Source organism: Ochotona princeps, chromosome 14 (genome assembly GCF_030435755.1).
Source record: "Ochotona princeps isolate mOchPri1 chromosome 14, mOchPri1.hap1, whole genome shotgun sequence".
In the NCBI taxonomy this organism is placed as follows: domain Eukaryota; kingdom Metazoa; phylum Chordata; class Mammalia; order Lagomorpha; family Ochotonidae; genus Ochotona; species Ochotona princeps.
Genome location: NC_080845.1, coordinates 10,620,393 through 10,645,749, shown reverse-complemented (window position 1 = coordinate 10,645,749; position 25,357 = coordinate 10,620,393). Strand labels below are relative to the sequence as shown.

Sequence of the window (25,357 nt, the reverse complement as noted above, 5' to 3'; positions counted from 1 at the left end):
GAAGGCCCGTCAGGAAAAGCCACTGTTCCTGCTAGGACAGGAGGTGAACTGAGTGGTGCTGGCTCATGGACCCCCTGGTATGCGCAAAATCTGGCACTGGGAGAGGTTCTGAAGGAGGAGCCTGGGCAACTCCTCTGGCAGGACACAGACCCAGCAGGTAAGCTCAAGAAGCATGATAGCAAACAGCCCAGAACAGGCCATGGAAAGTTTCCCACTGGCATACATTTGGCATGGGTTGGGGGCAGACCAGGCTGAATCAGTTCACGTCATCCACTGGCAAATCCGAGCACCAGAACAGAGTGTGGGTCGAGCCAGGTTCGGTTGTGACAAAAACCAGTGCACAATATGGAACACCAAGGTGAGGTTGCCTGTGCCAAATGTAACCGCAGCACCCAACCAGCACACGTGAGAACCAGGAAGGGAGGGGGCGGAGCCAGCAGGGGGAATAAGGTGGGGGGGGGTGCCCTTGCTGGACAGCTACTCCCACTGCTGAGCGTGAGCTGGGATGAGGACAGACCAGACTAAGCAGGGCTACAACACCTGTGGGCCTCATGTGGCCTTGATCAGGGAAAAGCCAGGCTGGGCTGATTGTTCCTACTGGTGCAAACAAAATTAGAGTGGGTAAGGGTTGTTTGGGTTTAGTCGCAGCTGGCAGAAGCTGGCACTGGGGGCTAATTCTGTCAAGTTAAACCACAGAACCACCTGGAGAGTGCATAATCTGGGAGTGAGAGAGACCTGGGAGGGAAATAGTGGGCTCCTCCCTCTTGGGTTACCACTCCCACGAAAGGGCACAAAAACTAGGACAGGGGCTGGGGTGACTAGATAGTGAGGCACCCAATAACATCCGTGAGGGCTGGAGAGTTGAGCTGGCTAGATGGAACTAAGCTTTAATACCCACTGACATGTATGAGAGCTGAATAGGATGTGGGACAGACTAGACTAGTCTGCTACACATACTGGCAAACCAGGTAGGGGGAGGGCCTGGTGGGTCGCTGTGACCAGGCTGCAGTTCCCACTTGTTTTAGTGATGCCACGTATGTGCCGGGCAGAATAAGCCTGGACTGCAACACTCATTAGTTCCAGTGGAAGTCAGGCCTGAAAACAGAACCAACCCAGCAATTGCAACCACCAGCAGATCGGGGCGATGGACTGTGCCGGGCCCTGTACTTGCTAGTACATACAAGAATCTGATCTCGGGCCCAGCACAGTGGCCTAGTGGCTAAAGTCCTCGCCTTGAAAGCCCCGGGATCCCATATGGGTGCCGGTTCTAATCCCGGCAGCTCCACTTCCCATCCAGCTCCCTGCTTGTGGCCTGGGAAAGCAGTCAAGGACGGCCCAATACTTTGGGACCCTGCACCCGCGTGGGAGACCCAGAAGAGGTTCCTGGTTCCTGGTTTCCGGCATCGGATCGGCGCGCACCGGCCCGTTGCGGCTCACTTGGGGAGTGAATCATCGGATGGAAGATCTTCCTCTCTGTCTCTCCTCCTCTCTGTATATCCGGCTTTCCAATAATAATAAAATCTTTAAAAAAAAAAAAAAAAAAAAAGAATCTGATCTGGAAACACCTCAGTTTTTTTGGGCATCTCCCCAATCAAAATGCCGGACACAGAACCCTAACCAAGACAAGACAGGAGACAGAACAAGTCATTCAACCACCTCATCTATATGTTGGCAGCGAAATATTGGGCAGAGACTCTATGATGGGCTATGTCAATCAGTAGATTCTTCAATGACCTCATCATGCTTGGAGTGGCGAGACTGGCAGCGATTCATAACTGGTGAACTATCAAAACCACTTAAGCAAGTATCTCAGAGCATGCCCCACATCCGGGAGCTGGGGTGGGTGGGAAACTGGGTGGGGGCTTCTCCCTCAATATTTCCCTTTACCTCAGATACATGAAGGAAACAATATGGAAATAATAGTCTAATCTACTTTCCTATAGCCCTTGAACCTTTTTACCCTATTTAACTATGTAAAGAATGTCAAAAATATAATTTAAAAAATTGAATGGGAAACAAAAAAAAATAAAAAATAAATAAAAGAATTGCACGAAAAAAAGAACAGATACCTGCGCCCACCCTGGACGTGCCACACCCCACCCCACTGCCACAGGAGGCCTGGGAAGCTCCACATATGACATCATCATCTAAAAACCAACAAGGAGTCTGGCTTGCAAACAGCAGACCACACAGGTGACAACGTCCTCGGTTAATGGGGACATGAGACGTGGGCCTCCTGTGTAGAGTTCCAGGGAAAGCACAGGGCTTTCACACGTGTGCACGCGCCCAGCAGAGGCAGGTCACAGAAGACTTTCACTCCAGAAGATCTGAGTTCAAAGCCTGAGTAAGTTCCCACGCCTGGAAGCTGCTGGGTCAGCAAGTGTCAGAAGGGGCTGGAGGAGCTCATCTGGGAGCTCCCTACTCTGACACTCCGATTTGCTCCATGCTCTCAGGTGATTTTTTTTCCTTCTGCCCAGACCACCAGAACAGCCTTGGCCTCCCAGGACCTGCCCACCAGCCTTGCTGCCCTGGATTCCCTCTCCCGACTGCAGCTAGCCTGGAAGATTTGGGGAGGCACAACCCGGGAACATTTCCCCCAACAGATTCAAATCCATCACCAGCTCCCTTTCTTCCTGGGGACAAAAACCAAGCAAAGCAGGAATATTTATGAACCTGCAGGATCTGAATTTAACAGCTGGCCTCAGGTCCACCCAGGGCCCCGTTCCAGCTGAATGGAACATACAGCCCCCTGACCTCAGCACGTGCTGTCATGCTTCTCTCCACGTCATGTATGTGAGCCCCTGACCCAGCACGCTTTCCAGGCTGTCCACCCAGCCAATCCTCTGTCCTTGACAATCCAACCTGGGCTACCCCTCCTCCAGGAGGGCCTTCCTGAACCCTGCTGTCACATTCAGAGCCCCGCCGGGGCCCCCCACAGCACGCTGTGTGTACCTCATCTCTGCACTCTTCCTATTCATCTTCCAAATTAAGTTGTGGGACCCTCGACAGGCAGACACATCTGCACATAATCCAGTGGGGCAGCCTGGCACACGGGTACGTGTTTTGAAGCATTCATGGAGTGGGTGGATCTGTGAGCAAAGCACGCCCGTGTCTTGTAAGACCCGAGCTAAACGCAAGCCCTGATGCTCGGTTATCCAAGGACAGAACCAGAAGGATTGAGCTTCCCCTTCAAATCAAGAGGTTTCTGCCCCCCAAAATGCACACTGTCTCTAAAATCGGCTTCAGAATCCCAGAGCACGTCCTGTGAACATTCCACAGCCAGTTCAGACCCCACTACACAGACACCACCTCATAGCTTGGGCCAAATAAAAAATTTCAGTGACTTGTAAAGACCTAAAATGGAGACACTGGGAACGGGGTGGCCATTTCAATTTCAGCTCCAAATTTGCTCTTGAAAAATGCTATAATAAAAAATATTAATGCCATAAAAACCTAACAGCAGCTGAAGGACCACAGTCATAAAGAAAAAAATAAAAACCCTAGAACATATTGGCAGAGGCTTTCTCTCACCTTCAAGAAAAACAGGATTGAGGGCATCAAGAACACATCTGAGCAAGGGAAATCGGAATCACATGGAGAAACTGAAACCGTAAGAACAGTAACAAGTACCACAACAGGATGTACTCTGTGCAGGGCACACAGCTTCCCAGGATATTCCTAGGCAGCTCTCGAAAGTAGCTACTACTATCACGTCCATCTTAAAGGACAGAAAGTACAGGGAGGGGGGTCAAGTGACTGGTCCTGGGGCAGCCAGGCTGCAAGACTCAGAGGCAGCCCCGCCTGCCTGTTCCCTTCTATTGCACACGGGAGGAGGCCAGGCCTCAGTGTCCCTGCCTGCCAGCTCCTGCTGCATGTAACAAAGCAGGTAGGATTCCAGGCTAGGAGTCCTTCCAAGTAGGCACATACTAGAATGTGAAACCAAAATTCGAATATTCCTTTCAATTTTCTCATCTAGAAATAAAATTTACAACTCTGCCCTTCAAAAATGAAGTAACTCTATCTCACAGTGCTGCACCAATATTAAAATCATGTACATAAAGCACTTAACACTTCAAATGCCCAGCTTGGACCAGGAGCACAATAAACAGCAGCTATTATTACTCTTACGATAAAACAGGAACAACCATTTAATAGCAGAGCGTATTTTAATTATACACGATATGGAATAATCAAATCTCATTCGTTCGCAGCCCCAGACCCCACAGCACAGATCGAGTTGTTCAGCTGGAATTACAACAACTCAAAGCTCAGAAATTACTTGTTTCCATTAGAGATCTGACAAGTCATTTCTTCAATTGGTCACTGGCGGCTTGCAGATAACTATTAGCCATAATGAGTATTCTAAATTAAATCCAGAGACAGCCCCACTCGGCTCCGTGGAGACAGCTGGGGAGCCAGCGAGGGGACTGCGGCACGTCCTTCTCTCGCGTCCTCCATCCTCCCTGAGAACTATCTCCCGTGTCCTGCACGGTGCAGATTTCATTTGGTTACAAATGAAGGAGGGTCTAACACTTCCCATGATAAATGAGAGCACTGCACAGGTGCCTTGTTAAGGAGAACTGAAATTGGGAAAATAACGCTGTTTTCCAGGTACTTGACAACACATGCGCTCCACTGAACAAACAAGACACACAGTGCTGGGAGACCCTTAGCATGGAAAACACATCTCTCTATGAATAAGCCATTCTGAGACAAATACGCACAGTACTGGGCACAGGCAACACACACTCACTCAACACCAATAGAGATTAAGTCTGCACAACGTAAGGGGAGGCGCAATGCAGGGCAAAGAACAGTGACTCTGGAATCAATAAAAACCTGGATTCCAATCCCATCTCGGCCCCTCCATACTACTTATCCATACAAGAGCCCCTTCTAGCCTCAACACTCCTACCTATAGAAGGGGGACAGTGCAGAACCACTCAAGAGCTGTAGCAAGGAATACACAGGGACGATCAAAAATGTGCCTTCCACTATTACAAGGCCTTTCACAAGCGTTAGCTCCCCTCATCTGCACATGAACGTAACCTTCGGGACAGCAGAAACACACCAAACACCCCACAGCTGAGTGTTGTTGTGCTGGAAGGACCCACCACGGGCCCCTGAGTAAATGGGCTGCTCACTGTGGGCATGTGTAACCGTGTCACAGCGTGTGCCCACACACAGGGCACACCCCCTGCTGCTGGCATCATTCAACTGTCCAGCTGTCTCTCCAGGGCCTGGCCTGACAGTTACCAAGTACTTCCACTTACGTTTTCAAAGTCCTTCATGTTCCGCGCTCTGGTGGGAGACACTTTCTCCTCAGGTATGTTCGGGAGCACTGCAGAAAGGCCAAAAAGACACAGGAAAACGTCATGGCGTGCAAATCCCCCAACACTCCCCATCGAGACTAGGCCCAGAGAGCGAAAACCCTGAGCAGCTTCCCCGGACAGCCTGCTGATGCTTTCTGCCAGCTAAGGGCTGTGAGTCCAGGAGAAACGCTAAAGCATCACAGTCCACACACACACAACATGCTGTGTGTCCGAGAATGATCGCAGAAAGCACATCGGGCAGTTGGCATAGTAGACCATGCTCATGTGGGCCACTTCCATTTATAAAGTCCTTGTGCTAACAGGGTATCACCTACCTAGGTCACTAATGAAAGCAAAGCTTGCCTAATCCACAGCAGACCCTGGGCAAGCTTATCCTTAAAATACCAGATGATCACTATCTGAGGTTTCAGAGGCCACACATGGGCCTAAAATCTGTCACAGAATTTCAACTCCCCTGCTATGGCACAAAAACAGCTCTGGACTATCCAGACACCAAGTAGCTGTGTGCCAGTAAAAGCTCACCCCCAAAAGTAGGTCTAAGTGGGCAGAAAACTACTGGCTCCTGTTTTTGAGCCAGAGTCTCCAGTATGAAAATCTCTCTCCATGGTCCAGGACAGTGGGTTCAACAGCTAAATCCTCACCTTGCACGTGCCAGGATCCCATGTGGGCACTGGTTCATGTCCCTGCTGCTCCACTTCCCTCCCAGCTCCCTGCTTGTGGCCTAAGAAAGCAGTAGAGGACACCCAAAGCCTTGGGACTGCGTACCCACTTGGGAGACCCAGCAGAAGCACCTGGCTCCTGGCTTCAGATCAGCTCAGCTCCAGTCACTGTTGCCTTTTGAGGAGTGAGCCAGCAGACATATGATCTTTCTTCTCCGTATAAATTTGCCTTTCCAATAAAAATAAATAAATCTTTTAAAAAGAAAAAAAATCTCTCTCCACACTCTCCTTCATTCAACAAACACTTAACTGCACACCCTCACTGCACTGAACACCATGCTGTTTGGTGAGAAATCATTGGGAAGAAGACAGTGATCTGCACCCAAGCGCTTCCCAGGTCCCCTGGGTGAATGCGCTGAGTGCACCGGTGGACAAGGGAGCTATCCACAGGCCAGGAACACCTGGGTTTGTGTCTAACCTTGGAACACCAAGTGGCAGATCAGATCCCCTGGTGCTATCTCTCCCTTGAGCCTCCCTCTGGTTAAAAATAACAGAAGAGAGAGCATCCCTGGCCTCAATACTGCCTTTTCTTCTTGTTTTCCTTGAGTTGTAAATAACGGACAAAGCATACCCAGATTCTGTGTTAATGTCTTCTCCCTTTTTTCAGTTTTGCTAACATAAGAAAAACTAAGAATTGCTAGCTTCACATAAGGATTAATGAAAGCTTTTGTGTGACACCTAGGTTCTTTGGGGGTATAAAAGTCTTTGTATTCTCAAAGTGCATCATCCTGGAAGTGTAGACAATGGCCACAGTGTAGATTAATACAATCATTTCCCCATTAAGCATATTCTTGTCTGTTCGATTAATCCTGACACCTGGGTGAGACGGAGAGCACACTCGGTCACCATGCCGTGCAGAGACTAGGCACTTGGTAGGTACTGAGTGAACAAATGAATTCAACTCATTCTTCCTATGCAAAGCACTAGAAGCCCCCTTTCTGCTCAGCACCTTCCTAAACAGGATCACATCAGGAGACAAACAATGAGGCCTCCATTCCAAAGGGAGAACACAGCCGGTCAGCAAATCGTTACCTGCCACCTTAACAGGAGGTAAGTGCTATGGATCAGAACAGGGCACTGCAGGGGTGTGTGAAGGATGGCAAGATGGGCAGGCCAGGTCTCAATGAGAAGGTGTCACCTGGGAGACTGTGGCCTGGGGGAAGCAGCCTGCACAGGAGGTCAGTGGAATGGCCCCCCAGCTCAGTGAGCAGCAAGGGAGTTCTGATGTCCTGGGGGCCAGACTGTGCATGGTCCTGCAGGTCCTGGAAGGGCCTGAGGAAGCCGCTGGCAGTATCAGTGTCCCACCGAGCTCTGCACAGGCTCCACTGGCTGCCCTGCTGAGAATTCACAGAAGCGGCTTTGGAGAGAAACAAGGCCAGCAGCTAAGAGAAAACTGCAGAATCCAGGCCAGGGAGCATGCAGGTTGGGCCAGCGTGGTAGGAACACAAAACATCCGACTCTGGAAATCTTAAAAGGAGCTGACAGGAATAAATGAAAAGAAGCAAATATAGCAAGTTCAGAAAAGGAAGCTCACCTAGGCTGGCCTGGGGTGAACCAGAAAGCTGGTGAGCTGTGAGCTGGTTGGCTAGAGACAGCAGGCAGGCAGCAGGCAGAGGAGAGGCACAGAGGGGAAGGAAAACAGCCCCAGCAGAGGCAGGGTGGCAGCAGACACATGTTCAGCAGGAAAGAGACTTGGGGGTGCACAGGGAGGGCTGCGAGCAGCCCCGCACACACGCGGGGCACGGGGGCTTCCGTACACTGGCCAGGCTCAGCCACCAGCATCTGGGATGCTCATCCCTGCCCTGCTGCCTACCCGGGTCACACCTGTTCATCAAGTCTCAGCCCCAAGAGCAGTTTCTGGGGAGACGTGTGGTGGACCCCTGTCCTCCACACCAGGGTTCATCTGTACCCATCCTCACTCACAGTAGCTTGTAATCATCTGTTTAACTACCTTGTAGTTTGATGGGAACCACGTTCAAGGTTGAAGTCTAGGGCTTAGCCCAGAGTCTGGGCTACCACACTACCACATCACTGCTACTAATTGCCCGCGGGGCAGGAACGGCAAAAACCAGGCTTGTTGGATGGCGTGCTTAAAGTTCAACGGATTCCAAAGGAGAGGAACCTCTTAAGACGGCAGCCTCTACGTTACGGTATTCTCCAGAAACAACTCTACTCTTAAAAACTTCTTCCGGGTGGGCATCTGGCACGGTGATGAACGCGCTGCCTGTGACACCTGCATCCACGCTGGAGTGCCTGGGCTCCAGCACCAGCTCCACTTCCACTTGCAGCTTCTTGTTAACACACACCTGGGAGGCAGGCTGCCTTAGGTACCTGGGTATCTGCCACCCCTGGATTGAGTTTACTCCTCCTAGCTTCAGCCTGGGCATGCCCAAGTCAATGAAGACATCTGAGGAGTCAAACAGCCAATAGAAACATAAGTGCATGCTCGCTCGCTCTCTCTCTGTTTTTCTCTCTCATGTGTGTGCGTGCACTATCGTTTTATCTCTTCCTTTCACAAAAATAAAATTTGTCAAAAAATAAAAACTTCATTTTGCACATTAACTCATCATTTTAGAGAAAAGTGCAAAGCAGGTCAGAAAATCACTGAGATGCTTCAGCCAGGCCCGCTGTTAGCACTACTCCTACACGCTTTCAGGATAGCATTTTCTTTTTTCAGAAATCAAACTTACGAAGAATGTTTAGCAAGACCCAAATTGCAGTTTCCTCATTAACCCACTCCAACACCAAATACCCTTACTGACTCGGCGCCATCGTCTGTGGTCAAACTAGCTGTTTTGTCTTCAAAGGGCAGGCCCCCTGGGCCGCAGCCACTCTGCAGTGCAGCCCACCAGAAGCCCTGTGCCAGACTGATCAGCAGCTCAATCTCGAGCCGCCACATGTCACTTTGTTCAGCAAGAACCGCCTGAATCCCCACAGGCGTGGTGGCAAGAAGACAACCCACAAGGGGAGGCCCAGACATCAAGTTTTCTAGTCCTGTGTTTATGAAAAGAGGTAGAGAGCAAATCAACAGAGACCTTCCTAAAACACTGACCACCAAGTGAGTGCCAGGCCAGGGTGAACTCTGGGCGCAATGCAAGCCCAACCCCAGGCCTCAAGGTCTTCGGGATCCTGTTTCTACTCCTGTCCCTCTACCCCCTTTTTTTTCTTTATGAAATGTAGAGTGACAGAGAGAGATCTTCTATCCACTGGTTCACTTGCCCAGGGCCTTCAATAGCCCAGCCAACGTCAGGAGCCCAGAACCGCACACAAGTCTTCCAGCTGGTGGCAGCAACTCAAGCACTTGCTGCCTTTCAGTTACTCAAGTGGGAAGCCCCTTAGGAAATGGAGGCAGGAATCAATGCTATACACTCTACCGTGGGATATCAGTGACTCAATCAGCAACTTAACCCACTGCCCTACAACGCCTGCCTCACTCCCGTACCCTTGCGCAGGAGACTCCAGCTTCATGTACTTACCGCCATTTCCCAAGCTGGCCTCCAGGTTATCTGGCAAAGTGGAAAGAAGGCCACTAGGAGAGAACACACAGGGGAAGAGATGAGCCAGCATTTGAACACCAGGGCCTGGCAGACCGCATGTGACGACCAGCAGCCCATGGCCATGGGGGACACAGAGCTGAGACACAAAGCAGAGGGCAAGAGCCCATGCTCTGGGGCTGCTCTGGCTTTAGAATGAGGTTCAGCTGAATAACCTTCAGCAAGGTCACTCCTTCACTTTGTTACATACCAAATGTCCTGCATGTCAAGTAGTCACTAGGGCAGAGGCACCGTGTCAAGTACAACCTACTTAGATTTCGAAGCCTCACTTTCTTAGTCTGTTACACAGACATCACATTTTCCTATAAAAACCATATTAACATACAGAAACCCTGAGCATATAGTAAGGTTCACAAAATGGCACCCATTGTTTTTATCATTACTGATATCACCAACACGCCTATCCCAACCCAAGGCCAAGCTTCTGGGAATCAGGCATCAATTTGTCTAAGATGTCACAAAAATACAAAATGTGCCAATCCAAAGAAGTTATCCTGGATCAGTTATATGCATTGGTTTTACAAGAATCTGGAGACTTTGAGTGAAATCTATACAACATAACAAAAGGCACAGTGTGACATATACAACCCGACCCTGCCCTGGTGCCTCTCCAAGCCTCACTCCCTTCAGCTGCAGAAACAGCAGCTACTTCATACATCAACTGAAAAACAAGGCACCAGGTACCCAGCAAGGTGCCTGGCATATGGCAAGTACTCCACAAATGAGAGCAGCATGTCCTTGTCATCTTAAAACACAGTGTTTCATAATTGATCAAACATTGGCCATCACTACCTCAACTCGATTCCCTGAGGGCCATGCACTTTTCAAATGAAAGCCCCGGGGTCCACACAATGTCAGGGACATCACCAGAACCACCTGGCACTGACGTGGAGGGCTGGGTACAGAATCCAGGCCTTTGGCGTCTGCCCTGCATGCCACCTCCCTGCCCCACACTGCACACCAGGGACAGGTAAAGGCTCAGTTGGTCTGCCTCCATTCCCAAATGCATTCTGCTCCCAGGTCAGTTTTGCTCATCTTGAAACTTCAAGAGTTAGAACAATTCTTTAAGATCAGGACCAAGCAAAACCTTGGAAGTATCCATAAAATTCCAACATCAGGAAAATGGTTCTATAAAATATGACCTTTACAAACATAACCAAAAACATTTAAATAGAATACATCATCAGGACAGCGAGTGACCCCCCCGGCCAAGACCCGAGTTGGGACACATGCATCCCACATTCAGGCACCTGGGTTTCAGTACGACTCTACTCCTGACTGCGGCTTCCTGCTAAGGCACACCCTGAGAGGCAGCAGGCAATGGCTAACATAACTGGGTACCAGCACCCATGTGAAAGAAAGACCCAGATGAAGTTATCAGCTTGAACTGGATCAGCCCCAGCCACTGTGGGTATCCAATAAATAAGAGTTTCAGTGCCTTGGTGTTTTTGTTTGTTTTAACATTCACTTATTTTTATTGGAAAGGCAGATCAAATTTACACAGAGATCTTCCATTTGCTGGGTTCACTCCCCAAGTGGCCACAATGGCCAGAGCTGATCCTATCCAAAGCCAGGAGCCAGGAACTTCCTCCAGGTCTCCCACACGGATGCAGGGTCCCAAGGCTTTGGGTCGTCCTCGACTGCTTTCCCAGGCCACAAGCAGGGAACTGGATGGGAACTGGAGCTGCCAAGACACAAACCAATGCCCAAATGGGATCCTAGCACTTGCAAGATGAGAATTTAGCCACTGAGTCATTGCGCTGGGCCCACAAATAAGTTTTAGAGTATATTTCCTTTTTTTAAATATTATGTTCTTGGGCTGGTGCATAGCCTAGTGGCTAAAGTCCTCACCTTGCACGCACTGGGATCCCATACAGACGCCAGTTCTAATTATGGCAACCCCGCTTACCATCCAGCTCCTTGCTTGTAGCCTGGGAAAGCAGTCAAAGACAGCCCAAAGCCTTGAGACCCTGCACCCACATGGGAGACCCAGAAGAAGTTCCAGGCTCCTGGCTTCAGATCAGCACAGCTCTGGCCACTGCAGTCACTTGGAGAGTGAATCATCGGATGGAAGGTCTTCCTCTCTGTCTCTCCTTCTCTCTGTATACCTGACTTTGCAACTAAAAAAAAATAAATCTTAACAACTGAGGAGCTCAACAGTTTTAGGAGGAGTATGCAGAGAAATCTTCAACACCTTAGTAAGGAGTAACTACTCTTTGTGTCCTACCTAGTGAGGTATTTGGGAGTCAAAGCTGACTGTTTCCTGTCTGTTCTAAGCTTTCCTTATGGGGGGGGGGGGAGGTGCTCTGGAGTGATCCTTATGGTCATTGCAAGAGAGGGTGGGGAGCCAAAGTTGGAACTAAGTAAAGACCAGAGAAAGCTCCTCTCCCTAGTCACGAAAGAAGTTTACTGTTCTGTTTCTGAAGACGCTCAAGGCTCCTGGCTGTTGTTCTGATGACATTAGATCCTGTGAGGAAGGATCTGGGCTTCTCCCGTCCCGTGTGAGAGATCCGATAGGGAGTGGATGACCTCAGGGTTCTTGGCCTACGAAGGCACTCCAATTCCCCGTGGTCTCCTTGGCTGTTGGGATATAACCCTTGGTGCCCATGCTGATCATCCTTGGCGAGGATCCGGGAGTCTCCAGGGCATGTTTGAATTATAAGCCTGTTTGGACTAGCCTAAAGTTTGCGAAGTTCAGTAGAAATCACACTTGAATACTATAAGCTGTTAAATATAAAAATGAAAATAGACATGAGACCGCTGAATAGTGCTCTGGAACTATTTTAAAGTGTATAGCAGCCGGCTGTGTGTAAACTAAAATTGAAATGTCAATGAAGTAGTCACAGGATGTGGTTAAGAACCTGCACTTTCTAACATATTGGTCACTCAATATCATGTCACTTAACTTCATGATGTTGTAAATTGTTGTTGAAGTTGTGTAGTAGCTTTTCATTAGAGGGGATGATATTCCACCAGCTCTACTTTCAGACCAGGGATGGTCTCCCAATGAAACTGTTGAATTTATCTGGACAATAGATGCTGGACTTTCTACATGGTCCATGCCCACAATGAAGGAATCAGGACTGGATATGAACTGTACTACTGCAACAATATGGAGGAATTCAATATGGGGTGAGGGCTTTTTGGAGGAGTTGGGGGAATGAAATTAAAAAAAAAAAATCTTAAAAAAAGTATAGATCTTTACAAAAAAATAATAATACGTTCTCAATTATTTTTAAAAATACATATACATACACTAAAGGCACATCAGGTCCATTTTGGACTAGGTGAGCTATAAATATACAACAAAAGACTATAGTGAAATATTAAAAATCATAATCTATAGGGAAATGAGAGGTGTTTTCCGCCTTTGTGATTTTCTATGATTTTCAAGGTCCTCCAACACACTGCTAAATGTTAGGACAAGGTTTAATCTCTAGGTGAACTCCAAAACCAAAAACAAGCACAACACGACCTCTTGCAGATTGTGGCCCACAGGCCCAAGTTCAGGTGCGAGTGATTGGCCAATCCTCGCCCACAGGCTGACCTTACATTCTCAACTGGCGTTCTCTCCACCAGAGCCACTCACTCACTCACCCTGGCTAAACGGTACATCAAGAGCTCAAGTCAAGGGCAGCACCCTTCGGAAACCCACCATTCAGGCCAAGCTCAAGCTGTGGGTGTAGGAGGACATTGTGACCATAGGTCAGCAACCATAGTCAGGGAGCACAAGATAAGATTACAGTTGATGGGACAATATTTGTATGATAAACAACTGAATGGATGTCTTGTGTGTGACTGATTGGATATCCTTTGCATGAGAACAACTGAATGGCTACCTTTTGTATACCTGATGAGATATCATTTGTATAAGAACAGTTGAGTGGGAAGTAATATACAAGGCAAAAGGACTTCCAAACTAAGGCATAGAAACAGTTGATGGTTCTGTTGATGAACTAAGTATCTCTACGCTAATCCTGTATGACCCTCAGCATATAAAGTCTGTTGCCCCTAATAAATTTTGGCTATTGATCATCAGTCAGTAGTCCAAGCGTGTTATTATCAGCTCCGTGCACCAAGTCCATCGCTGCAGGACAGCGACATGTGGGTCTTGGATAACTTCTAAAGGCAAACACTGAAGTTAGAAACTGCCATACGACAGCCAAATTTAGTGTTGATTCTGCAGTGTAGAACTTCCTGCCCGGTTCCTGCCAAATTTCCACTTGCACTTTATCTGACAGCTTTTAAGATGGTAGGAATGTGTGCTATCCGCACTCTCCAGTCAGTTCCAATATTTCCGGTCCCACTGCTCTAGCCTATTCTGATCATCTACACTTACCCTTGAATTAAAGTCAGGAACTTGGGGAGTGGCATTGCAGTGTAGCCAGTTAAGCTACCACCTGCAATGCCAGCATCCCATACAGGTGTTGATTCAAGTGTCCACTGCTTCACTATCAATCCTGCTCCCTGCTAAAGGGCCTGGGAAAGCACCAGAAGACGGTACAAGTGCATGGAGACCCAGCAGATGCTCCTGGCATCAGGCTGGCCCAGCCCTGGCTGTTGCGGACAGAACCAGCAAATGGACGATGACTCTCGGCCTCTCCCTTTCTTTCTCTGTAACTCTGCCTTTCAAATAATAAACAATCAACAATTAATCAACAATCAACAAATCAACAATCAACAAAAATTAGTAAGATCGGACCTTCGTAGAGATCTACTAGAAATAAAAATGCAACCAAAAAAGAGGACTCAGCTAGGATTTTAGCATCAGACAGGGAGGGAGGAGACTGAAGGAACCGAGGGACTCAAAATCACCAAGGGAAAACGGCCGAGCAGGGAACGAAGCCCGGGGTCCCGGTGATCCACCCTTGTTCTTGTGTGTCGGGCTCCCACACAGAAGCAGCATATGGGAACAGTCTTGCCACCCCTAAGACAAAGCATGATCATAAGGAGTGCACCCCCCGGCCGGCACCCACACTGCAGCCAACACCACGCTCCACAGGGCAGGCAGACTTCACAGCCCTTTTGGAGGAGGTGTTTGTTGGGTTTTGTTTTGTTTTGTTTTAATATATATGAATAAAATAATGAAACAGAGATCCAGGGGGAAAAAAAAGTAGAAACCCTAAGCTGGCCTGATTAGAAACCCTATGCCCAGAGCCTCTTGCACCCTGTTTTCCACAGGGGGGAGAGGGGTGGTGAGAACCAAGTCACCAGGATAGAGGGTTCCAACAGACAGCGTAGTGCACAGCTACTGCAGGTGCCACTGGCAGACTATGAGGGAACTTTGCAATAGTCACAGAAAACAGGCATTAGGAGCAGGTGTTTGGTACAGGGGTAAGCCCCTGCTCAGGATCCCCTTATCCCAGCATCCCCTGTCAGAGTCTCTGTTCAGGCTCTGCCCGACTCCAGATTCCTGGATACGCAGACCCTGGGAGGCAGGGATGGGTCAAGTCCTCGCTGGTTTCAGGCTACTGGGGGCATCTGGGGAATGAAACAACAGCTGAGCAGGCTCACACTTACATGCACGCACCCCACCCACACCCCACCAAACATATACACACATTCTCTCTCTCTTGCTCTCTCCTCTCTCTCAAATAAATATTTTTTAAATAAAAGAATTAAAAAAAAAAAAAAAAACCAGAATCCAAAGGTAGGTTTCTCTGCAACAGAAAAAGTTAAGTCCATGCTTAGCTTTTTACATAGCACGCACCCTCAATAGCCTTTCTGAAAACTTCTTATATGCATGGATTTCAAACCAATTTTTGTAGTAAAACAGTTACCTTTTCAACCCTCTTTTCCATAAACTCTCTGAAGTGCCCCTGTATCTGTTGAGTGAGCTTGCCTCCATGTCACTCCACTGCCACCCCAAAGGGGACAGCCTCTGCCTGGGCCTGCACACACGACAGCAGCAACTGTCCCTTCACACCTCCAGCCCCAACGGGGACCAAGTGTTTCACCGTCCAAGGGTTCGGAGCAAGGACTGTTTCCTGCTCACAACTGCTTTTTCATTCAACATTGATTCTTAAGCAGGAAACATAAATACTAAAGGAAAACAAAGCCTACAGACATTCCTTGACTACTCCTCCCTCCCTCCTCACTCCCTCCTGTCAGACTTTTCTCTGCATATTATATGCAAAGACATCACTTTGTAACCTAAAACAAACATAATCCAGTGTTAAGCATTATTCTGTAATATTCTTGCGCTACTGAAGATGTCACTGAAACACGTTTTCATGACAACACAACAGTGTTACTGCTGTCGACTTCTGAAGGGGGCGAGAGGGAAGGCGCCCACCCACTGGGGAGAGGCAGAAGGGGAGGGTCCTCCCTCTCTCCCCCAGCCACTGGTTCTCAGAGCAGAAGCAGAGAGCAGGTATGGGGTCAAGCCACGCTGCCACGGCTTGAGCCTCGGGGGGGGGGGGGGGGGGGGTTTGCAGGAGCCAGGAGCCAAGGAACCTAGGAACCTAGGCAGGCCAATATGGGATGCAGACACGTGAATGGCGACGCTCAACATCCACTCCTGCTTCCATGCAGCTTTTCAAACTTTATCAACCATGATCCATGGAAGAAATATTTCACCCTTGATTCTCATGTGATTTCTATCTTTAAAAAAAAAGTTCAAGAAAAAGTAGAATCAGGGGTGGGCACAGGACTCAGCAGGTAAGGTGCCATTTAGGATGGCCATGCCCCATCTCAGCATGCCCGTGTTCAAACCCTGGCTCTGCACGGGACGTGAGGCCTCTGCTGACGCACAGCCCCGAGGCAGCAGGGATGCATCCAGTGGCTGGGTCCCCGCCTACCACGTAAGATTCCGACTGAATTTGGGCCCGGCGGCGTGGCCTAGCGGCTAAAGATTCCGACTGAATTCTCAGCTGGCCTCAGCCTGGCCCTGGCCCAGCCGCTCTGAACACTGAGGGAAGGAAGCAGAGAAGGGAGATCTCGGACTACACTCTCTCCCACGCAAACACACAAAAACAAAATAAATTAACAAGAAATAAGGGGGGATGGAGCGAAATTAAAAAGAAATGCCTGTGTGTATCAGTATGTCTGCAAATACAGTTTTGTCAAACTTTATTTTACACCTTTGTCAAACCGGTACTTAAGAAGGCTGATACGCTACCACGGTTTCAACGATCTGAGATTACTTTCAAATTGCCTGTATATGGGTGAAGCAGCCATCTTTCCATCTGATCATGACGTACAGCCTTTGTCTAAATTCCCACTAAACTGAGGTCTTTTTACCTTGTACTGAACTCTATCTGGAGCAGCAGTAAGTCATTTACTGTAATGTAAAAAGAAAATCTTATCTCAAGAACTAAAAAAGGGGCCCGGTGTGGTGGCCTAGTGGTTAAAATCCTCGCCTTGAACATGCCAGGATGCCATATGGGCACCGGTTCTAATCTGGCAGCTCCACTTTCCATCCAGCTCCCTGCCTGTGGTCTGGGAAAGCAGTCGAGGACGGCCCAAGGCCTTGGGATCCTGCACCTGTGTGGGAGACCTGGAGGAAGTTCCTGGCTCCTGGCTTCGGATCGGCACAGCACCGACCTTTGCAGTCACCTGGGGAGTGAATCATCAGACAGAAGATCTTCTGTCTCTCCTCCTCTCTGTATATCTTGCCTTTCCAATAAAAATAAAATAAGTCTTTAAAAAAAGAAAACTAAAAAAGGAGAGGGAGGAGAGGTGAGGAGGAAGGGAATACTATTATTTTAATTGTCTCTGAATTATAGTGAATATGTTAAAATTTTAAAAATAAAAAGTAAGTTCATGTTAGGGCAAAAAATTTGGAAAGCCATAAAGTTTTTCCATAACTCTGCGAGAACTTTCACAAGTCCCCGCTTAACTCTCGATAAAGCTGTTACTTTAACAAAGCGCACATTTCTAATGTTAACACATACAGCCAAGCTGTGTCCCAGAGACCATCTCAGCTGACATCACGTATATGCACTTTTCCACAGTGATCACAACACTGCTAAATACAGAGCTGGTATTTACATGGTAGTCATTTGTTCCAACAGACACGGAACAAAACAGAGTCACACACCCAATAGTTCCTCAGCCTCTCCCCAGCACCAGACACAGTGCTGGCCCTGAAGGTTACAGTGGAGAGTGAAACAGACACACTCCCTGTCCTCACCGAGCCCGTACCTGCAATCCTGAACACTCAACTCCCCCGGCCACCAGCACCCCAGTGCGCAGGATCCACAGTCCAGCCTCCTCCTGCCCTCAGCTCTTCACCAGGCATTTCACTCCAACATCTTCCCCAAGACCTCCTTCTCCAAGACATTCATGAAGACTCCGCGCGCAGCAATACAAACTGGCTATAAAGAAAACATTTCTTTTTGGTCTGCTCCTGGCCAGGGAGCAAGCGCCTGAGGGTCATGTGTTGGAGAGCCCTGTGGATGGATAAGCCTGGGCCCAGGCCTTACGAAGCTCAGAGCTGCAGGAAGGCAGACTCTGCAGCATGGTAACAAAGGAGTGAATCCGGGGTTGTGGGCACAGAAATCTGTCCAGGAAGCGGCACACTGTGGCAGAGGTGTAACGAAACTAGCAGGCAGTTAACAACCCCCAACATCCAGCAAGTGCCAGGCCCTGAGGATATTCAACTTCACTTGATCCATGCTGCCATCCAATAAAATAAGTAATGCCATAACAGAGACTGAAGCTCTGAAGGCTCAGGTGCCTTCCCAGAGCCACATCCTGGACCTGAAGACAACACTTGGGGTGCCTGGAGTCCTGGCTCCACTTTCCATTCAGCTCCCTGCCAATAAGCGCCTGGGAGGCAGCTGCTACTGGCTCCCTTGGGGCCCAGAGTGGAGAGCACATGGGAGACCTGCCCAGATTCCCATCTCGTGGCTTTGGCCTGGCCCAGTCCCAGCTGCTGTAAGCACTTGGGAGGTGAAGCAGCAGACGTAAGAGACGTCCCTCCAAACTGATAAAAAGCAAAACAACTACTAACTGGCTGAGCCAGGAGCCACAGCTGGTCATCCTGACTCCAAACCCAGTTTGCTAGAGCATCAGGAAGGAGCTAACAAAGGGCCTGGCCTTGGGCGTGGCCCCTCGTGCCAAACTCTGACAGGGCACCCACAGACAACAAGGCCTAGAGAGAATGACACACACTGACCTAATTCAGCAAAAGTGAGGACAACTGGACTCCCACTTGGAATGCAAAACCAGTCATGGACGCAATCACACTGAAGAGTGCTCAGACAGTAGTAGCAGATCACAACAGTTTCGCTTTAGGAGTTCTCTCTTCCATTGCGATCACCCAAGGGAGACTTAGACTCACAACCCCCAACTCTCTCTCATTTCTGCCATTCTTTAAGGGACAGCTCAAGAGCCAGGAGCTGTGTAAAATCCTCCAGGAATCCAAGAAGTCAACACTGGTTTAGGGGGTCTGGAAGAGTAGCCTAGTGGCTAAAATCCTCATCTCGCATGCCTGGAATCCCATATGGGCGCCGGTTCACCTCCCAGCTGCTCCACTTCGCTGCTTGTGGCCTGGGAAAGCAGTGAGAACAGCCCAAAGCCTTGGCACCCTGCACCCACAAGGGAGTCTCAGAAGAAGCTCCTGGCTCCTGGCTTCGGATCGGCTCAGCTCCAGCTGTTGCGGCTATGTGGGGAGTGAACCGGCAGATGGAAGATCTTCCTCTCTGTCTCTCCTTCACTCCGTAAATCTGACTTTCCAATAAAAAAAAAAAATCTTAAAAAAAAAAAAAAACTGGTTCAGAGAGCCGATGGGAAGGCAGGACAAGGTACTAAGGCACTGGCTCTGCAGCGAGTAAATCTGGATTTACAGCATGCTTTGACTGTGCACTCGTACCCTGGACCACTCACTGCCCCTCCGGGAGCCTCAGAGCTGCAGGCTGTGACCAGGGCACAAGGGCAGCACCTCAGAGAATCACGCTCCACTCAGAGACTTAATAAACAGTCCCTGAGCCCTCATTACGTGCCAGATGGCAGGCGAGGAGCTAAGACGACCAAGAACAAAACGCAGTCCCTGTTCTCAAACGGGTCGCAGTCTTAACTAGAAGAAAGCTAAATTAAAGCCAACAAACACCTACGGTGTCCAGCGGAGGAGCCAGCGGCCAAGTCAGCCACTGCAGCGACTGAAACGGCCAACGGAGACACACTCAGAGTGTATAACTCACACTGGACTTAACACCTAGCAAACAAACAAAAAAATGTAAGCCACCTCATCAGTAAGTTTTTCCACTAAATGCAAATGAGAACGAAAATACAGGTTGAGTATTCCTTATCCAATATGCCTGGGACAAGAAGAGATGTGGATTTTCTTTGGATTTTGAACTATCTGCACATCCATGAGATACCTCAGGGTTGAGACCCAAGTCTAACCTATAGCTCATACACACTTTACTCACATCGCCACAATGTCACGCGACATCGTAAAGCGCTGCATCTGTACGGTGACCTGTCACACAAGGTCACATGCAGAATTTTCCCCTTGTGTCAACAAGTCAGTGCTCGGAAAGTTTCAAGTTTGGGAGCATTTTAAATTTCTGATTTTCAGATTTGAGATGCTCAACTTCCACACAGAAATACTTGTTTAAACAAAACATTAATTCCACCTATCTCATTTTACTTTTTAAAATACGGATTCTAGAAACGTTTCACCACATGTAGAGCCTACACTGTATCTCCATTGGACGGCATTGGTCAACAAAATTCAGTGAGGCCATCGAGGACTGGGGTCAGGGCAACGACAGGTGTGGGCGGCCTGGACAGGAGAAGGCCCAGGTGGGGGCAGGGAACGTCATCAATCATGCTGACACCTGGCAGGCATCATGAGGCTGAGGGAAATCAGGAGGGGAACACAGGCAGCATGAGCAGCAGCGGAAGCAGCCATAAAAAACAAGGCAGGCCCGATGCTGTGGCACAGTGGGCAAAGCTGCAGCCTGTTGTGCCTGCATCCCATATGGGCGCAGCAATGCCAGCTGCTCTACTTCTGATTCAGCTCCCTGCTAAAGCACGTGGGAAAGTAGCCAAGGGTAGACCAAGTCCTTGGGCATTCATGTGGGAGACCAGGAAGCAGCTCCCAGCTCCTGGCCTCGGACCAGCTCAGCTCCAGCCATTTGAGGGGTGAACTAACAGATGGAAAATCTCTCTCTCTCTCTGTACCCCTATATTTCAAATAAATAAGTAAATCTCTAAAGTAAAAAGAAGAGAGAAAATAAAGGAAATGAAAAAAATAGAAAGTAAAGGACAAGATCAAGGATGACGGAGACTCAAAGTCAGGGGACAAGGTTAGGGAACACCGAGCAAGGAGACCAGAGAGGCGGGCGGCCGACCAGAATTTCCTAAGTTACAGTGAAGAACTTCACCCTAATGATGGGGAGCGGCCAGGGAGGATGCAGACAGGCGGGCTACCAGAAAGGTGGGAAAGCACAGTGCTCACTGCTCTGCTGAGGAAACTCACGTTAATCCCACGCCAAGTCTGGGCTTCATACCAATCCATTACATAGACGACGAAAACCGAGCAAAGACGATGAGTGACTTCCCAAGGTCAGATTAAGTCAGCTAGGTCTGGGTCCCAAAGCAAGTGCTGGGTTAACCAGGACCAGCTCAGAAAACAGGCCATGGCATTCGACAGCGGCAAACTGAGGGGACCAGATGCACGAATTTGAGGTAGAGTTTTCAAGCTGTAGAATGCAAAACTGCAAGAGGCATGAAGGAAGCCAAGAGTCTACAGGTGAGCAACAGCGACACACGGAGAGGAAAGGACATGACGAACCTGCTCAGGGTCTGCTGAGCTAGGAGCTGCATGGGCCTCGCCTCGTGCCTGACACACACAGCAGTTCTCAACACAGAGGAACCAGGCTCCAGGTCTGCCCAGGATGGGCCCTGCCGAGTCCTATCTACGCTGGTGCTCAGGCTCAGTGTTGACTGTACCCAGTTCACTCTGAAAAGCGTTCAGTTTGCACACTAAATAATACAGCCTGTCCCTAGGACAGCCGGGCAAGCAGCGTGGATTCAGTCAGGGCCCCCCTTCTCTTCCTCCCACCCCACTCTCCCTCAAGGAACCTGGAGCGGTCCGGAGCAGTCCAGAACTCAACCAGAACCTCCGGCCAAATGAAGCCTGCCTGGACTCCCACCGCCTCCCGAGGGACGAGCTATTGAAGGCCACGCTCGGTCACTATTCTTCAACTCGCATCACACCTGATGAGAGTAACGCCATCAACCACACAAAATCATGGTTTTCAGTGTAGGACAGGCGGGGACCCCCTCCCCACCAGCTAGCCAGTGGCCCCATGCCCCCGCCCCATGCTGAAGAACTCACCCCCGCACACTTGCCCGTGACCAAACTCCAAAACCCTCCATAGCCACCCCCAGCCCCCGGTTCCGACCGGGCTCAGTGAGCAACCCTGGGCGCTGAGCGCGAACCCCCGCGCCGGGCCGCACCTGCAACCGCTGAGCGTCCCGGGGAGAGTGACGTCCCCTTCCAACACCGAGTCCATGCCGGACACGGAGGCGACGGTGTCGTTGGTGTCTGTGGGGGCGGCGCCACCGCTGGCCCCGCGGTCGCGACCCGCCCGGCTCCCCCGGTCCCCGCCCCCTCCAACCCGCTGGAATTCAAACCACAGCGGCCGCCATCTTTCCCGGGGCTTCTTCCTGCGGAAACAAGGCGGAGTCACGGAGGCGAGCGCCCTGAAGCCGACCAGCGGAGTCGAAAGTTCGGCCAGGGAAGCGGATAAGTGTGCCATATTAAGTACGGGCAGGACTCCGGCGCCCAGGTTCACAAAACTAATGAAAGAGAGGTAGCTGCCATTTTTTATGAGGGCACTCCCGTAGGTGCGCTAAGGAGCCATCTTTGTTGAGGGCAAACGCTGGCCCACAGCCGTTAGTTTAAGCGGGAGAAATACAGTTCTTGGGAAATCTCGGAGTTCCTAAAGCCATTGGCTGCTCTTCTGGAATAATGAGCTCGTGTATGTGTGCCTCCAAAAGGTTCCTTAAAAGGATCTCCAAGATCCCACCTTGAGTTGGATCTCATAAATTTAAATTCTAACTTAGTTTAGAAAGTTTCTGCCTGTCACATACGAACAAGAGCAGTTACTTGCACACCTGGTTTGAAGCAAATGCTTCCTCCCTCCAGGCCAAGGTGTCAGCTGCACTCAGTTCCAAGCTCTCGCTAAGTAAGTGACCTTTTATTACCGTAGGGACTAAAACACACCTGCAGCCAGTAAGTGAGGTTCCCAAAATAATGTGCTCTAAATTCCATGAACTGGAGCCAGATCCGTGGGCTAGCTTAGATTCTCTCAAGGCTGGCGTTTCCTTTCTTGCCCTCCCTTCTGTTCTCTTCTCTTTCCCTCCCTTCCTCTCCCTCCCCTGCTTTCCTCCACTCTCTTCCATTCCCTTCCCTTCCCTCCCTCCCCTTCCACTTTACTCCTCCCTTCCTTTCCCCTCCCTTCCCTTCTCCTTCTGCCCACCTCTCATCCTCTCTCCTCCTTCCTCCACTTCAGAGAGGCCTACAAGCCCAAACTTCCACACCTGTCCCGCTTCCTTCCCCAGAGCCTCAGCCTCAGCTTGGAATCAGCTGGTGAAAGCCTGGAAGAGGAAGAGGGCCTGGTCCCCAGCCCCAAGGGAGGAGTAGTCCTTGAAACCCTGGAATCCATACTCCTTACCATCAACACATTCCATCCAAGAAACCTCAGTCAGTCCAAAAGTGAGGAGGGATTCCCACTTTGACTCTGTAGAAGGCACTGGTCTGTTTCCTCAGAAAAAGCGCTGGGCAAACAACTCAGTATCTTACAGCTTGGGTGGTAATTTGCTGAATTGTTCTGTCTTTATTTCAAGGCTACTAACACAGCTAACTCTTGTTCTGGTGAGCAAAGCTGAGCAACGAAGTGTGGTAGACTTAGGCAGCTGGTTCAAGGTCAGGAGCTTGAAAACCACATCTCCTCCAACTGTGTGGTTCTTCCTACACACTTGTTAACACTCACCTATCATCACCTGGAATGTGAAAGGAGGCGATATTGCCTAGTGGTGTAGCCACTCTCCTCACAATCCCCCCCATAAAGGCCCAGGATAGGCGGGGATGCTCTCTCTCGGTCATGGGCTTCTGTTGTTCTTGCACTCCCAACTCTTGGCCCCCCAGTATCTGCTTGCCCTCTGGCTTCCCACACACACAAACTCCAGGACAGGTATCCCCTGAGCATGGCCCCTGTATGTCTGTGTTCCTCACGCTTTGTTCACTGCTTGGGTGGGACAGTGAAGATGTTAATGCTAAGTTGCTTTGTATGTCTAATATGTGTACTTTCAAGAGTACCAGGAGAGGTGAGGCCTAGCAACAATGGAATGTGGACAGAGAATCCTGGAAAAGGTGAATGTTTGCAGCTTTGGAAGTGTGTCCAGGTTGTTTGCTGCATGTCTCTTAGGGTAATTTATATTGCTAGGGAAGCTAGAACATAGGTTTTCAATTTGATGGATGGATTTCATGGTAATGACCGTTTATTGCTTTCAGGGTTTGAATTCAGACTGGATTGCTACCTGGACTTATCATTTGCTAATTTCTGTTGGGCCCTGCCACCACCAAGCTTGGTTAGTAAAGATTCCTTAATACATCCTAGACTTGTCTCAAGGGATCTGTCTCAGACCCCACAACAGAAGGAGCTAACATCTATCCAGCACATGACAACTCCAGCAAGGAAGGGGTTGAGAGTGGAGTTGGGGGGAGGGGGGTAAGAAAAGAAAAAGGAACAAGGAAGAGGACTCACACAGCCTGAGCACTTGTGTCACCATCTCGTTGAACCCCCAAAGTGGCCTTCTAGAGTTTGTGCTGCTGTTAGATCCATTTTACTTTCTCTTGAGCAGTGTGGTAGAGGCTGTGAAAGGGAGAAACCACTCAAGATCTCGCTGCCAGTAAGTGCCAGAGCTGTGACCTGAGCCCAGGTCCCTCTATGCTGCCATGCTCCGATGTCTCTTTTCTTCCCTATTTGTTTATCTGTATTCTAGAATTGAGGATTAGAAAAGGAGGTCTGCATGCAGACATCTGCACTAAGGGGTGTGTGTTCCTGAACTCAGCACGATGGCTCAGTTATCTAATCCTCCCCCTGCACTCTGTCATGTTCCAGCCGTTCCACTTCCCATCCAGCTCCCTGCTTGTGGCCTGGGAAATTAGTCGAGGACAGCCCAAAGCCTTAGGACCTTGCGCCTGGGTGGAGGCCAGGAAGAAGCTCCTGGCTTCGGATCAGCTCAGCTCCAGCAGTTGCAAACATTTGAGGAGTGAACCAGCAGATAGAAGATCTTCCTCTCTGTCTCTCCTTCTCTCTGCAAGTTTACCTTTCCAAACGAGAAGAAGTAACTCTTAATTTTTAAAAGGAGGTGAGAGGGTATGGAGAGAAGGGCCATCTGAATGTGACCAATCTCAGCACAGTGCAGGAAGTCTAATGGACGAATTCTGATTCTGGCTTACCCTGGAACCTAGAGTCCCTGCCCCTTGGATGTGTTGTGTGTACACAGCTGCCACACTCCACTTAGATAAGAAAAAACCGGAAAAGAGTTCTCATTCCAATTAACCCAACGCTGTATTCAGCATGTCTGTGTTCCTGGAGTATGTGCTAAATCCTGGAGGGAAGCTGAAAACTGAAAATAGAATCCATTTCACAAAGGAAGGACTATTTGGGAAGTTGTTGTTCCTGCTACTATAGTGATTTCATAGTCACAGACAGAGGCCTTTGCCCCATCTCTGTCTCACTGTGGCTTTTTTCTCTGCCAGGCTGAGGTGACATCACTGCCACCA

At 49.5% G+C, this 25,357-nt stretch overlaps 1 protein-coding gene across 5 annotated transcripts in view; it reads right to left on the bottom strand.

Moving 5' to 3' along the window:
- CDK5RAP2 (CDK5 regulatory subunit associated protein 2) overlaps positions 1-22,177 on the bottom strand; it is a 188,483-nt gene extending 166,306 nt beyond the window's left edge. For all 5 annotated transcript variants that reach the window (XM_058672770.1, XM_058672766.1, XM_058672768.1 and 2 more), the window contains exons 1-3: positions 22,021-22,177; positions 9,529-9,581; positions 5,274-5,341 (exon numbers count right to left, since the gene is read on the bottom strand). In XM_058672770.1, coding sequence (XP_058528753.1) covers positions 5,274-5,341; positions 9,529-9,581; positions 22,021-22,076 — 177 coding nt within the window. In that variant the 5' untranslated portion in view covers positions 22,077-22,177. The remainder of the gene's footprint in view (positions 1-5,273; positions 5,342-9,528; positions 9,582-22,020) is intronic.
- Positions 22,178-25,357: the final 3,180 nt, after the last annotated feature.